At 42.2% G+C, this 14,831-nt stretch overlaps 1 protein-coding gene across 1 annotated transcript in view; it reads right to left on the bottom strand.

Annotated features, from left to right (window-relative positions):
• Positions 1 to 11,669, bottom strand: part of SUMF1 (sulfatase modifying factor 1) — a 68,143-nt gene extending 56,474 nt beyond the window's left edge. Inside the window, exon 1 of the mRNA XM_063121678.1 lies at positions 11,424 to 11,669. Coding sequence (XP_062977748.1) covers positions 11,424 to 11,495 — 72 coding nt within the window. The 5' untranslated portion in view covers positions 11,496 to 11,669. The remainder of the gene's footprint in view (positions 1 to 11,423) is intronic.
• Positions 11,670 to 14,831: the final 3,162 nt, after the last annotated feature.

Below are 14,831 nucleotides of genomic sequence, written 5' to 3'. Positions count from 1 at the left end.
TGTTCAGACACACACTAAACCATGGTAAGGGCCGCCATCCCTTTTGCAGTAAGTGGTTAGGGAGCATGGTTAAGCTGTGATTATGTAGCCACAGGGTTAAGAAAACCACCATTCACATGACATGCTAAGCCATCATGGTTAGGTTAATGCTTAACCTAACAGGGCCAGTACCTCCAATTCATATGTGACACTGAGGAGCCTCTATCCTACTACATATAGCATATTTTGGCATTTGCCAAGTGCATGAACCAGACCTTAGTGCAAAGGAAGAAGGGTTAATGAAAATGCCTCTTAACTATCTTTAGAGACCTACCTCAAGAAAACAGCCAACCTATTGAATAAGATTAATAGTGTATCCCCAAACCATCCTATTTCCAAATTGCTGGATCAGACAACTATGGCTCCATTTTGGTTCAGGATTCAATATATTTCTTCATTTTAAAATCACTTTGACTTTCCTATCCATTTGTAAAAATATTTAGGATTGTGGTTCCAGGCTGTGTCACCTCGCATCTTCTCTATATACTAAAAATTGTTAAAAGAACATGGGAGTCCTAAACATTCAGTCCACAGATGGAAAGAATGAGAGTATCAGACACTGTCACACAATGAAGCCCTAGGAGGAAGATTTAGCTGAGCTGCAAGAAGAATGACCTCTCTCGTGCTATGATGCCCTCATCTTGTTGTTAGGTTTCTGCAGTGCTTGTAAGAACCACCACATTGCTGCACTGACCATCTGTGATCAAGGAATCCAATGAGCACATAATGTATATGGGTGCTTGTCAAAGTCTGGTTTGCACTACACCCACCACAATATGCTAGGACTGGATGTCTTAATTTCCTCTAAGTACTAGAAAGGCCTGTTTTTTATTTTTAAAAAGCTTTGGTCATGACAGCTGAAGAGATTCAAGTAACAACTGCTTCATGGTCAACAAATCTTAAGTTGAATGAGAGATTGATGATCAACAGGAGTTACACTAGCTTTCCCCAACTCAGTACCATCAAGGTGTTTTGGACTACAACTCCCATCAGCCCAAACCAGAATGACCAATGGTGAAGAATCCCAGGAGTTGTCATCCAAAACATCTAAAGGCCACCAGGTTGGGGAAGGCTGAGCTACATGACCAGAGCTAGAGCCTGAGGGAAAAGTCACTAGGCAAATGGTTGGTTTCTGTGTATATTTGTTTTAAGTGGATAAGAACTGTGTCCAGTTCTGGGCACCACACTTCAAGAAGCTGGAGCATGTTCAGAGAGGGGCAACGAGGATGATCAGGCATCTGGAAACAAAGCCCTATGAGGAGAGACTGAACGAACTTGGCATGTTCAGCCTGGAGAAGAGAAGACTGAGGAGAGACATGATAGCACCCTTCAAATACTTGAAAGGTTGTCACATAGAGGAGAGCCAGGACCTCTTCTCAGTAATCCCAGAGTGCAGGACACGGAATAATGGGTTCGAGTTAAAGGAAGCCAGATTCCAGCTATACATCAGGAAAAACGTCCTGACTGTTAGAGCAGTACAACAATGGAACTAATTACCTAGGGAGGTTGTGGGCTCTCCCACACTAGAGGCTTCACTAGACGGCAGCTGGACAGCCATCTGTCAGATATGCTTTAAGGTGCATTGAGCAGGGTGGACTCGACAGCCTTATAGGCCCCTTCCAGCTCTACTATTCTATGATTCTATGAAGAAGATGTTTCAGTGTCCAGAGTTACATGCTGTAGGCATGGGGCAAACTACTTGTATCACAGAATGATCGATTCCTACAATGGGTTTAATTTTACTTAAAAGAAGCCACATGGGGTACTTATCTTCTTTTTCATGCAGCTATTCAGATCAAGAAAAAAGCATGCTGGAGCAAAGGAGAGCATTAGCCCCACCTGTTTCCCCAGTGCCATTACTCCAATCCAATTCAAGTGCCCTCTATGGCTGATCTTAAGTAAAAATAAAAATATTCAAGTAATCCAATCACCAATCTCTCATCTCACATGTAGTTTGGCCCTTAGGAAGAGGTAGCCATTATCAGTAGCACCTCAGATGCTAGACTGGGCAGTTTGAGGTTGACATTTTACGCATCAGATGAAATAGATAGCGTCCATGAAAGTTCATGCCACAATAAATAAATATGTTGTCTTTATGGTGTTATAAGACTCTTCGTTGTTTTTGCCGCAGCAGGCTAAACAGTTGCCATTGATATTCATAACGTTAATGGAGCCATATTTTGGGAAATCTGTCCAGAAGGGGAAACATTATGATAGACCAAGGGTACAATTTCAAGTGTACTTACGTAAGAGCAAGCCCTTTGAACACAATAGGACATATTACTGATTAAACATGTAAAGGAGTGCACTGTATGTTTTTCTATATTTTTGGCAAAGATAGGAAACTGTATCCAAACAAATGTCTATAAATCCTGTCTTCAGTTTCAGATGTGTGCGTTCCATGATAGGGTTACCATCTTTTTATTTTTGAACCCTGGAAGTACACCTGTTCCTTTATACAACCATCCAACAAGCTGAAATTCAAAAGATAGAACTTGCAGCTTCGTTAGATTCCTTTCTATTAAGCCATATGCAAAATATGCACAAAAAGTAGCTGCATCCCCAAGTAGTACTGGGAAAGGTTCTAAGGAATAAGGAAGACAGCTGCAGAACTGCTTCCAACACAATTCTATTTATCTCCTAGGCCTGGAGTAGATTTGAGGTTAGTGATACCTCCCATATCTCTCAAGAACAGCAGGTGTCTAAATGCCTAGTGAACGTTGTCAGCACACCAGCAGTTGTGGAGTTCCGTGCTCTCTTTCTTGATGTATTGCTTGAGATCTTCCTTGAAAACAAAATTCTCCTAGGTCCTACAGTTCTTTTGATCTAAATTAAGCACCCAACAATGACAGAAGTGTGAACTGCAGGTCTGCCTGTCTTTCAATTCCTTGCTGACTCACTGAAGTAACTGTTCCAAGTTGGCTTGGCAATTGCAGATGAATAGCTCACCCCTCAGTTATCTCTGGGAAACACACAGGAATAGGAGCATTTCAAAAATTAAGGCAGAAGAACAAGAAACTTTTTTTTATACCTCAGTGGCTCAGTCATCCTGTAATTATGTATGTAAGCAGATTCTTGCCTGTCAACGCACAGTAAAAGGAGACCTTTCAAGCCTCAATATTGTCCTTGAAACTGTAGTCTTGCAGACCTTTAATTATGTACCTGCATGAATTATGTTCACATTTGCTGTAAATGAAATATGGACATGGAGCAACAGCACATTCCCCAGCAACTGGTGCATATAGTCTTACTGTCTCTGTTATTGGAGTTAGCACATAGCTATCAGGACTAGTAGCCATAGATAGCCTTCTCTTCCAGGAATGTATTCAACCCCCTTTTAAAGCCATCCAAGTTGGTGGCCATCACTACATCTTGTGGTAGTGAATTCCAGAGTTCAACTATGCGCTATGTGAAGTGCTTCCTTCTTTGGCCTGAACCTCCCACCAATCAGCTTCATGGAATGACCCCGGGTTCTAGTATCATGGGAGAAGGAGAAAAATGTTTCCACATTCTCCACACCATGCATAATTTTGTACACCTCTATCATGTCTTTCCTTAGCCTCCTATTTTCCTAGCTAACCAATCCCAGCTGTTGTAACCTTCTCTCATAGGGAAGATGTTCCAGCCCATGAATCATTTTAGTTGCCCTTTTCTGCACGTTTTCTAGCTCTATAATATCTTTTTTTATGTGTGGTGACCAGAACTGTACACAGTATTCTAAGTGTGGTCGCACCATAGATTTGTATAAAGGCAATATGATACTGGCAGTTTTATTCTCTTTCTAATAAAGCCTAACATGGAGTTTGCTACAACTGGGTTGACATTTTCATCAGTCTCTCCACCACAATCCCAAGATCTCTTTCTTGTTCAGTCGCCGCCAGTTCTGATCCCATCAGGCTATACTTGAAGTTGGGGGTGTGGGGTTTTTTGCCCCAACGTGTGTCACCTTACACTTGGCTTACAATGAATTGCATCTAAATTACAAACAGGTCTCTTGGATAATGTGCTGGGTATATTCAGCTATTGGGCAGTATAGAGAGCTTGGCTATTGGATGGTACAGAAATGTAATAAAGAAATATTCATCCAATTCAATGTTAATGCCAATGGTCAGGGATTATAGTCTAAATCCTCTGGAAGGCTCCAGGTTGCCTATCTCTTGTCTATAAAAGAGAGCTTCAGCTATGGGGTGGTATATAAATGTAATTAATATTATTATTATTAATAATAATAATAATAAACGTGCAATACATCCTGTGGTAAACGGTGCCCGGACTACAACACCTTATAGTGGCTTATATGTGAACCATTTAGGGATTTTATTATATTTAGCGGTGTACAAATATTACAAATAAATAAATAAATAGCACTGGTGGTGGGTTACTGTTGTTTCCAATGCTCCCCCCACCCTGAAAAACCTCTGCAAAAAGAAAAAAAGTTACATCTCTGGTAAAAGGCTAAAGGATCCCTTCTCCTCACATGTTAGTTTTGCACGGGAAAATGTCTGAGGGAACATTCTAGGGATAGATTTACTATTTTAATTTATTTATTTAATTTATATGCCACCCAATAGCCAAAGCACTATGCATTTTTTGTAAATTGGGCCAGAGATTACAAGCCTGATTTTAAGTCAGCCTGATTCAAATGCTACTTTGGCAGTGCAATTGCTGCTCTTTCATAGTTGGCTTCAGTGGGGCAGATAATACTGATGGAGAGATGGGATACTCCAGCTTGGGGAAATATCCTTGCAATTTGGATGGCAACACAATATAGGCCTACTTCTGTAACTGACACAACGTGGGAGGAAAATGAAGGCTAGCAGCAACCACCCCACAAAGAGAAATTACATATAGTTCCAGTTCAAAATGTAATAGAGAATTCCAAAACACTGGATAATGAATCAGATATATTATCAGTACAAAAACCACATCAGCCCTTCATGGAAGAACTTGAGGTCTATAAGCTACTTAATGGTGAGATGTTTACCTTTTATATTGTCCTTGGCATTCTAATGTTTTCTTTCAGTGTCTGAAGAAATTGGAATGAGGGAAAAGGTCATTTAACAACAAAATCCATTTTATAACCGGTGACTTTTTGTTTTGCTATCAAAAAACAAAAGTTGTGTTCAATGTATTTGTTCAGTGTATTAACTCACATCTTAAGCTTCTGTCTACTGTACAGATAAATAACAGGGGGGGCGAGGAATTACATTAACAAATTATATTTTTCTTGGTAAAAATGAAGGGTAGAAGTTGGGATAGCCAACTAATTAATATCTTCCTGGCTTAACACCAGAGTGAATTGAATTTGCAAAGCTCTTTGTAAATGGAAAAATGCTTTCACTGGTGACAAGGTTGTTCTTAAGTCATAAGGACCATTTATAAAGTTAGGAAGATGATAGCTGAAACATAATAGGATTGTTCTGCCTTTGGAATAATTTTGATTTTTAGCAGTACTGGTACACGTTCTTAGTAATCACTCTATAATAGAGGGGTGTGCAACCTGTGACCCTCCAGATGTTTTGGCCTGCAAGTCCCATCAGCCCTTGCCAGAGTAGCCAATTATTATTATTATTATTATTATTTATTTATTTATATAGCACCATCAATGTACATGGTGCTGTACAGAGTAAAACAGTAAATAGCAAGACCCTGCCGCATAGGCTTACAATCTAATAAAATCATAGTAAAACAATAAGGAGGGGAAGAGAATGCAAACAGGTACAGGGTAGGGTAAGCAGGCAGTGGGTAGGGAAAAACTAACAGTAGAAAGTAACAGTAGAAGTCTGCACAACATCAAGTTTTAAAAGCTTTAGGAAAAAGAAAAGTTTTTAGTTGAGCTTTAAAAGCTGTGGTTGAACTTGTAGTTCTCAAATGTTCTGGAAGAGCGTTCCAGGCGTAAGGGGCAGCAGACGAAAATGGACGAAGCCGAGCAAGGGAAGTAGAGGCCCTTGGGCAGGCGAGAAACATGGCATCAGAGGAGCGAAGAGCACGAGCGGGGCAATAGTGTGAGATGAGAGAGGAGAGATAGGAAGGAGCTAGACCGTGAAAAGCTTTGAAGGTTAACAGGAGAAGTTTATATTGGATTCTGAAGTGAATTGGAAGCCAATGAAGAGATTTCAGAAGCGGAGTAACATGGTCGGAGCGGCGAGCCAAGAAGATGATCTTTGCGGCAGAGTGGTGAACAGAAACCAACGGACTGATGTGAGAAGAAGGAAGGCCAGAGAGAAGAAGGTTGCAGTAGTCCAACCGTGAAATAACCAGTGCATGAACAAGCGTCTTGGCAGAAGAGACAGACAAAAATGATCGAATCCTGGCAATATTATACAGGAAAAATCGACAAGATTTAGCTACTGCCTCAATATGAGGAATAAAGGAGAGCGAGGAGTCGAAGATAAAGCCAAGGCTACGAGCTTCCTTGACCGGAGTAAGCGTAACATCATTGACAGTAAGAGAGAATGAGAGATGAGGAGAAGGTTTAGGAGGAAAAACAAGCAATTCAGTCTTTGCCATGTTAAGCTTCAAGCGACGATGAAGCAGCCAAGCTGAGATATCTGAAAGACATGCCGAGATACGATGGTGAGGGATGCTGGGCGTTGTGGGCCAAAATATCTGGAATGCCACAAGTTGCCCACCCCAATATAGTACTTTGATATACAAAGTGAAAGTGCTTTTCAATTGACCTTTCATTTACTTCATTAAGTCTGTTATCTTCATCTAGCATCTGTTTGACCCACCACATGCTCTCTCGACCCTTGCTCGCTCGACCTTATTCAAGCTAGCTGCTGGGGGTTGACCGACTAGATCAGGGGAGTGGTGAATGCATCACTGTATGATAGGGTGGCCGCTGCTGCATTGAAGGAGGCAGTGATACGACCACTCCTGAAAAAACCCTCCCTTGACCCAGAGAGTTATGATAACTATCGTCCAGTCAGTAATACCCCATTTTGAGCAAGGTACTCGAGAGAAGTGGTGGCATCTCAGCTGCAGGCATACTTGGATGAAACTGATTATCCGGATCCATTCCAGTCTGGATTCAGGCCTGGTTTTGAGATGGAATTGGCCTTGGTCGCCCAGATGGATGACCTTCTTCAGGAGAGGGACAGGGGTAGTGCAACCCTTGATCTCTCTTTTGATACAGTTGACCACGGTATTCTCTTGGAACGCCTCCATGAGTTGGCAGCACTGTTTTACAATGGTTCAGCTCATACTTGCAGGGTCAGTTCCAGAAAATAGCACTTGGGGAATGTACCTCTGCCCATGGTAGTTGAACTGTGGGGTTCCTCAGGGCACCATCCTTTCCCCAATGTTATTTAATATCTATATGAAGCCGTTGGGAGCAGTCATCAGGAGATTTGGGGCATGGTGTCACCAGTATGCTGATGACACCCAGCTCTATTTCTTCTTATTATTATTATTATTTATTTATATAGCACCATCAATGTACATGGTGCTGTACAGATTACACAGTAAATAGCAAGACCCTGCCGCATAGGCTTACAATTACAATCTAATTTCTCTGTAACATCTGAATCGGGAGAGGCCGTGCACGTTCTGAACCAGTGCCTGGATACAATTATGGCTTGGATGAGGGCCAACAAACTGAAGCTGAATCCTGATAAGACAAGAGGCCTTGTGGTTTGGTGGTTCCCAGGTCCAGGAATTGGGGGGTTTGCCTGTTCTGGATGGGGTTGCACTCCCTCCAAAGGAGCAGGTCTGTAGTTTGTGGGTGCTCCTGGACCCATCTCTGTCACTGGAGGCCCAGAGATTCTAAGTAGTTTATAAAACAATAGTAGCCCTGAACAGGCATAGCACAGCAATGAGCTTTGTTTAATGACTGACATGGATCATCCTAGAGTCAATCATACTTACAAGATGCCAGCCTTCCTGTTAAAAAATTATAAACATAAAGCTACCTTTCCAAGGGAACTGAAATATTATCAAGATGCGCTTAATCACATGGAACATAAAATAATTCTGTGTGGAGAGATCAGAGCTCAATGGTAAAGCCAGCTATGGAAAAATTTATTTATTTATTACATTTTTATACCGCCCAATAGCCGAAGGTCTCTGGGCGGTTCAGAAAAATTAAAACCACAATAAAACACCCAACAGGTTAAAAACACAATTACGAAATACAGTATAAAAAGCGCAACCAGGATAAAACAACACAGCAAAGTTGATTATAAGATTAAAATACAGAGTTAAAACAGTAAAAATTAAATTTAAGTTAAAATTAAGTGTTAAAATACTGAGTGAATAAAATGGTCTTCAGCTGGCGACGAAAGCAGTACAGTGTAGGCGCCAGGCGGACCTCTCTGGGGAGCTCGTTCCACAACCGGGGTGCCACATGAATTTTCAGTTCATAGGCAACAGCATCAAATGTTAAGTATTAGTAATATAGATGGCTGAACATATAGTTCAACCTTTTAGATAGCAGCATATATTTTTAAGCATCTGAAAATTTCCAAAACCAGACAGAGTACATGTCCTGCCTGTAAGAGGCACCTACTTGCAATTGCCAGTTTAGTTACTGTACTAACTGCAGGTAGAAGGACTGGAAAAGCCATCTGCCTAAGAACCTGGAAAGCCACTATCCATCACAATCAGGATGCACCTGTTTCAGTGGGGAGACTCATAGCTAATTCATGTTGAGCCACACCAAATCACAGGTTGGCTGGGCACACCCATATAGCAAAGCACCACTCTGTTACAGAATCTAGACTCCAGACCAAAAGAAATCACTCACAGAGCAATCCAAAGGTGGGGAGTATCAATGCAATATGAACCGGCATTTTCTACCCCCTGTTCGCTTGCACTCGTCAGGGCATAAGAAGGGGAGGAACAATTGTTTCTTTCCTCCCTTGTTTCATTTTACATGTCACTATGTTTAATGGGAGGAAAACATATTACTCCCCAGGGATGATGTAGTCTCTCTCCTTTTGCAGTATGTGTGAATGGATCCGAAACCTCCCTTAATCTGACCCCACCATGTCCATTTTTAACAACAGGGTTTAAAAAAGTTACTGCAGGATACATTCTTTTTAAGGTTCAGCTCTGAGGATATGGTCCTCAAATCAATGCTTTTGTACTGCAATGGAACACTCAAATACAGGTATCAGTAATTTGGTTCAGTACGTGGGCATCCATGTACTAAACCATGTGATCGATGATTTGATTATGGTTTCATGTAGATCCATATAAGATTTGGATCCATGATTTCGCTGGTTCAGGCTGTGGAGGCAGATATGATCTGTGATATGATGGTGTTTGGGGGTATTTTTCTTATAATCATGAGGATCCCTGCCTCACATCCACATTTTTGCACTGTGGCAGAATTGTGATTTTCGTGATTCAGTCTATGGAGGCAGATGGGCTCTATAATATGCTGGTGGAGGTATTTCTCTTGTAAAAATCATGAGGATCCCTACAGATCCCTGCCTCAAATCCACATTTTTGCACTCTGATGGCACCCATGAGTGGCAGATCTGTGATTTCTCTTGTTCAGTCTATGGATATGGATGTGGATGTGCTCTGTAAAAACCATATGAAATCAAGAGGATCCCTGCCTTGGAGCCATGTTTTTGCACTATGACTGCATCCAGAAGTGCTGAATCCATTATTTTCACGGTTCAGGACATGGAGGCATATGTGCTCTCTGATCGGATTGTGGTTTGGGATATTTTCCATGTAAAAATCATGAGGATCCCTGACACACTCTACCTTAGATCAATGTTTTTGCCCTGTGGTAACACCCATGAGTAGTGAATCTGTGATTTTTCTGTTTCATTTTGAGGAGACAGATGTGCTCTTTGATTTCATAGTGTTTGGGGGTATTTTTCTTGTAAAAATCATGAGGATCTTTAAGAAACCCTGCTTTGTATCCGTGTTTTCATGCTGTGGCAGCATGCATGAGTGGTGGATTTGTGATTATTTATTTATTGCATTTTTATACCGCCCAATAGTCGAAGCTCTTTGGGCGGCTCACAAAAATTAAAACCATTCAAAGTATAAAACAAACAAACATGATATAATATAAAATATAAAAGCACAACCAGGATAAAACCAGCAGCAGTGCAGAAATACAAATTTAAAATAGCAAAGTTAAAATTAAATTTCTAGACTATTAAAATGCTGAAAGAATAAAAAGGTGTCTGGCGTCTGAAAGAATATAGTGTAGGTCCAGGCGAACCTCCTTAGGGAGCTCATTCCATAGCCGGGGTGCCACAGCAAAGAAGGCTCTCCTCCTGGTAGCCACCTGCCTCACTTCCTTTGGCAGGGGCTCACGGAGAAGGTCCGCCGAGGATGACCTTAGGGAGGTACATATGAAAGGAGGCGTTCCTTCAGAAAGCCTGGCCCCAAGCTTTAAATGTTAATACCAGCACTTTGAATCAGGCCCAGACCTGGACTGGCAGCCAGTGATGCTGGAAAAAGACTGGCATAATGTGGTCTCATTGGCCAGTCCCTGTTAATCAACATGCTGCCCTGTTTTGTACCAGTTGAAGTTTCTGGACCGTTTTCAAAGGCAGTCCCACGTATAATGCATTGCAGTAATCGAAACGAGAGGTTATGATAGCATGGATAACTGTAGCTAGGCTACCTCTGGTTTTGTATGTGTCCTCTTTAAAAGTCATATAAAATCATGAGGATCCCTTTTTGATTTCATGGGTCCTTGTTTTACTTTCTTCCCTTGGTTCTGACTACACAGGCTTTTGATATGATTGTTAAGAAAAACCACTGGCCTGATTCAGTCTAAAGGTGGTCCATGCCTATATGCTGCTTAGAATGTAAGCCTTAGATGGATAGTCAAATCTTTTCTCATAGCATTTCTGGATCCTTGCTTGGGAATAAGATAGAGTAACCATATGAAAAGGAGGACAGGGCTCCTATATCTTTAACAGTTGTATTAAATAGGAAGTTTCAGCAGGTGTCATTTGTATCCATTCAGCACCTGGTGAAATTCCCTCTTCATCACAGCAGTTAAAACTGCAGGAACTATACCAGCATGACCAGATGCAAAGGAGGGCAGGGCTCCTGCAGCTTTAACTGTTGTGATGACAAGGGAATTTCACCAGGTGCTGCATGCATACAAATGACACCTGCTGAAATTCCCTTTTCTAAACATAGAACTGTTAAAGATACAGGAGCCCTGTCCTCCTTCTCATAGGGTCACTATAAATAAGGCCCATGACTAAACTGAATGAGGCTTCTGAGTAAATATGCTTAAAATCAAATTGTCAGGCACTTCTGCAGAGTTCCTTGGAAGACGACTTCACAGCATTCCTTATCCGGCCTCTGCAGTATTGATACACACACAACACAATCATCCCGCCCACTTTCCCACTCCTCCTCACCAAGGCCGCCAAGAGCCCGCCGGGCTTACCAACCTGCCTGCCCTCATCTTTCGACTGCGTGCTCTCCAGGCCGTCGTTTGCCTGCGGGGAAGCATTCGCCTCCATCGAATATTTCTGCGCAGCTGCTTTCCCACCGTTTGCCCGGTTGGTGTTGCAGCCACATACGCTTCGATCCCCCACTCCTTCGGGCCTCCCGTCGTCATCGCCGCCCTCCAAGCACACAGCGACTCGCAGCCCCAGAGCCCAGCCTGTGAAAACTACCCAAAGCAGCCCTCGCCTGGGCGCAGCCATGTTTAATGGGAAATCACGTGAGAGGATAGTGGGTCAGCTGACCTCCTTCCTTCCAGCTGTGCCGCCCCCTCATCCTCCGAAATCTTCAGCACTCTGAAGTATTGATTTCAAGGGGACTTAAAGTCCCCGGTGCGTAAAGCTTGCGGCCAGGTTGCTGCGGCAATGACAGCGGGAAAGAGCCCGGGGCGTGGGTGCACACGCGATCTGTTTGCTTTTTCATCTAAAGCCGTTTCCCTCCTCTTATCTCGTAGCCGTGTTTTTTTTTAAAAGGGGTGGATCGTTTTCTTCTTCTACTTGGCTTTATGAAACCAAAGGAACATGGGGAGGTAGCGAGCTAGTTAAATGCTATAGAGATGTGCAATCTAAGAAAAGCTGAACACCTGCTGACTTTTTCTTCTCTATACACTTTGAATGAGCAGAGGAGCCGGGCTTGCGTCGCATCTGATCAAACACTTCCCTGACGCACAATGCCGTTACAAGTAAGAAGGTTGTCATCTTTTCTGAAATATACGAAGCGGTATTATAAGCTGGTCCGATTCGCCTGCCAGCATTGTCCTCTCGAACGGCAAAGCCCTTCTACCTGCGACCTTTTAAGAGGAGATACTTGGAGCCTTGGGGCTTACAAATACAAAAGATGTGCTGTTCCACTAAGCTATAGATCTTCCCAGAACGTTCCGAGGCATTAAAGGCTGCGTGGGAGGCTGAATTGCAACTGGTGCAGCTGCTTGCCCCAATTTGGGGATGCATTGATCTTGGAATGGGAGTTGGGAGATCCTGGGTTCGAGTCCCCACTCGGCCATGGAAACCCACTGGGTGACTTTGGGCCAGTCACAGACTCTCAGCCCAGCCTTCCTCACAGGGTTGTTGTTGTGAGGATAAAATGGAGACAAGGAGGAGGATTATGTACGTCGCCTTGGGTTCCTTGGAGGAAAAAAGGCAGGATATAAATGCAATTAAATAAATAAATAAATAGAATTACACTGATATGAGCAAGATAAACTAGACAAGTGTTTGGAAAGGGCCAGCACAAGACCCCCCTGCCATCTGAGGCAGGAAGTCACGCTGCCTGTTCCAAAATTGGTGGATTACACCCCAAAGACTTGATCAGACTCTGTCTTTGGGGGGGAAATCTAAATTCTATTTAAGCAAAGGCTTTACACACATTGCTCCACTCAGGCCAAATCCAGTAGCTCTTACATACTGTTACACCACCCTCTCTTCTCCTTCCTCCTCCCCAGCTGCAACAACAGCGATGGTGTGTGGGCGCTCATCCCCTCCTCTTCCTCCCCTCCCTACTCACCCACCCCCTGCTGTGCACATCTGTAAGTGGGCAGTAGCGAGTGTGTGATAAGATGTTCATCTGATGAACTTCTTTCTCTACTTGTATAGACAGCCCCCAAAACTGAGAAGCAAAACTGCATTTTACTAGTGTATGAATGTGTGTGACCATGGAGGCTGTAGCCTGGCAAATAGGAGTGCAAAATCAATGTTTCTGGCTCTGCTCCTTGTGGGTATATATGTACAAGGAGCATAGTTGCGTGAAGTTGTGGCATGGAAGATAATCCTTTAAAACGGGAGGGGGGGCATTATTTAAACCAGGAGCCATCTGGAAGCCCTAATACTGGCCTGTGTAATGATTGGATTATAACTTACATTTGCAAATTATTTTCTGGTTCCAGTTCAGCTTGGATCCCACACAACTAGCTGTGCAACCACTAATGTCCCTGGATAGGGATATGCATTTCCATGAGCATCAAAAGACATGTCCCAATGTAACGGGACTCAGATAAGAATCACCACATTAGGGATACATGTCCAGCTGTACATCCAAACTTGCTACAGATGTAGAAGCCTACTACAACTCTCCCTTTCTGCACTGAGATGAGTCACAGGCTGAAAAGGAGAGTAAAACATCTCCTATCTTAAAGGATTGCTTATATATCCAATTATATAAACACTCCATAGAACATCATAGGTTTATAACATATTATAAAAAGATAAGAACATGTCAGACATTAACAGTTAGGCTTTAATATAGATTGTTTGCTTTTTGGCTGAGTAAAAATGGTATTCAAATGTTTTCTATAAATGACTTCCCTTTAGATCAGACTTCTGCAATGTGGTGTCCTCATTCTTTCATTTCATTCATTTGTTTCATTTCTATACCACCCAATAGCCAAAATTCCGTGGGCAGTTCACAAAAATAACAACACAAAGAATGTAGTTTTTAAAAAGTTACATACAAAAAGTAGTTAAAAAGATAAAAGACACAGTTACAGTAAAATATCTCCCAGGATTCCAGATTATTGGCCACCCTGGCTGGGGCTGATGGGAGTTGTGGTTCAAAACATCTTGAAGGTACCAGGGTGGGGAATTCTGCTTTAGATTTTCCTTAATCAAGGCTAATACAGCCCTCTATAATACCTTAACTTCATTATTATTATTATTATTATTATTATTATTATTTATTTATATAGCACCATCAATGTACATGGTGCTGTACAGAGTAAAACAGTAAATAGCAAGACTCTGCCGCATAGGCTTACAATCTAATAAAATCATAGTAAAACAATAAGGAGGGGAAGAGAATGCAAACAGGCACAGGGTAGGGTAAGCAGGCACAGGGTAGGGTAAAACTAACAGTATAAAGTCTGCACAACATCAAGTTTTAAAAGCTTTAGGAAAAAGAAAAGTTTTTAGTTGAGCTTTAAAAGCTGCGATTGAAGTTGTAGTTCTCAAATGTTCTGGAAGAGCGTTCCAGGCGTAAGGGGCAGCAGAAGAAAATGGACGGAGCCGAGCAAGGGCTCAGTATTGCTCTTTTAGGCACAAGGTGAAGACCTTTTTATTTTCCCAGGCATTTTAGTTTTTCAATTTCTGTTTTATATCTGGTACTCTATTTTAAATATTAGTAAGCATTGTATCAGTTTTCAAGTACCTAAGTGGTTGTCACACAGAAGAGGGCCACAACCTGTTCTCTGTGATCTAAGATTGTAGGACATGAAATCATGGGCTTAAGTCACTGGAAGGCCTCTTTCAGTTGCACAACAGGACAAACTTCCTAATGCACTGGACTGCAGCCACATATCTTTTTCCTTGGCATGACATTTAGAGTGAAGTCCTACTGAACAAAGTAGGACTTATTTCTGAATA

The sequence above is a fragment of the Elgaria multicarinata genome, chromosome 3, assembly GCF_023053635.1.
Source record: "Elgaria multicarinata webbii isolate HBS135686 ecotype San Diego chromosome 3, rElgMul1.1.pri, whole genome shotgun sequence".
NCBI lineage: Eukaryota > Metazoa > Chordata > Lepidosauria > Squamata > Anguidae > Elgaria > Elgaria multicarinata.
This window is presented reverse-complemented; position numbering and strand designations above follow the sequence as displayed.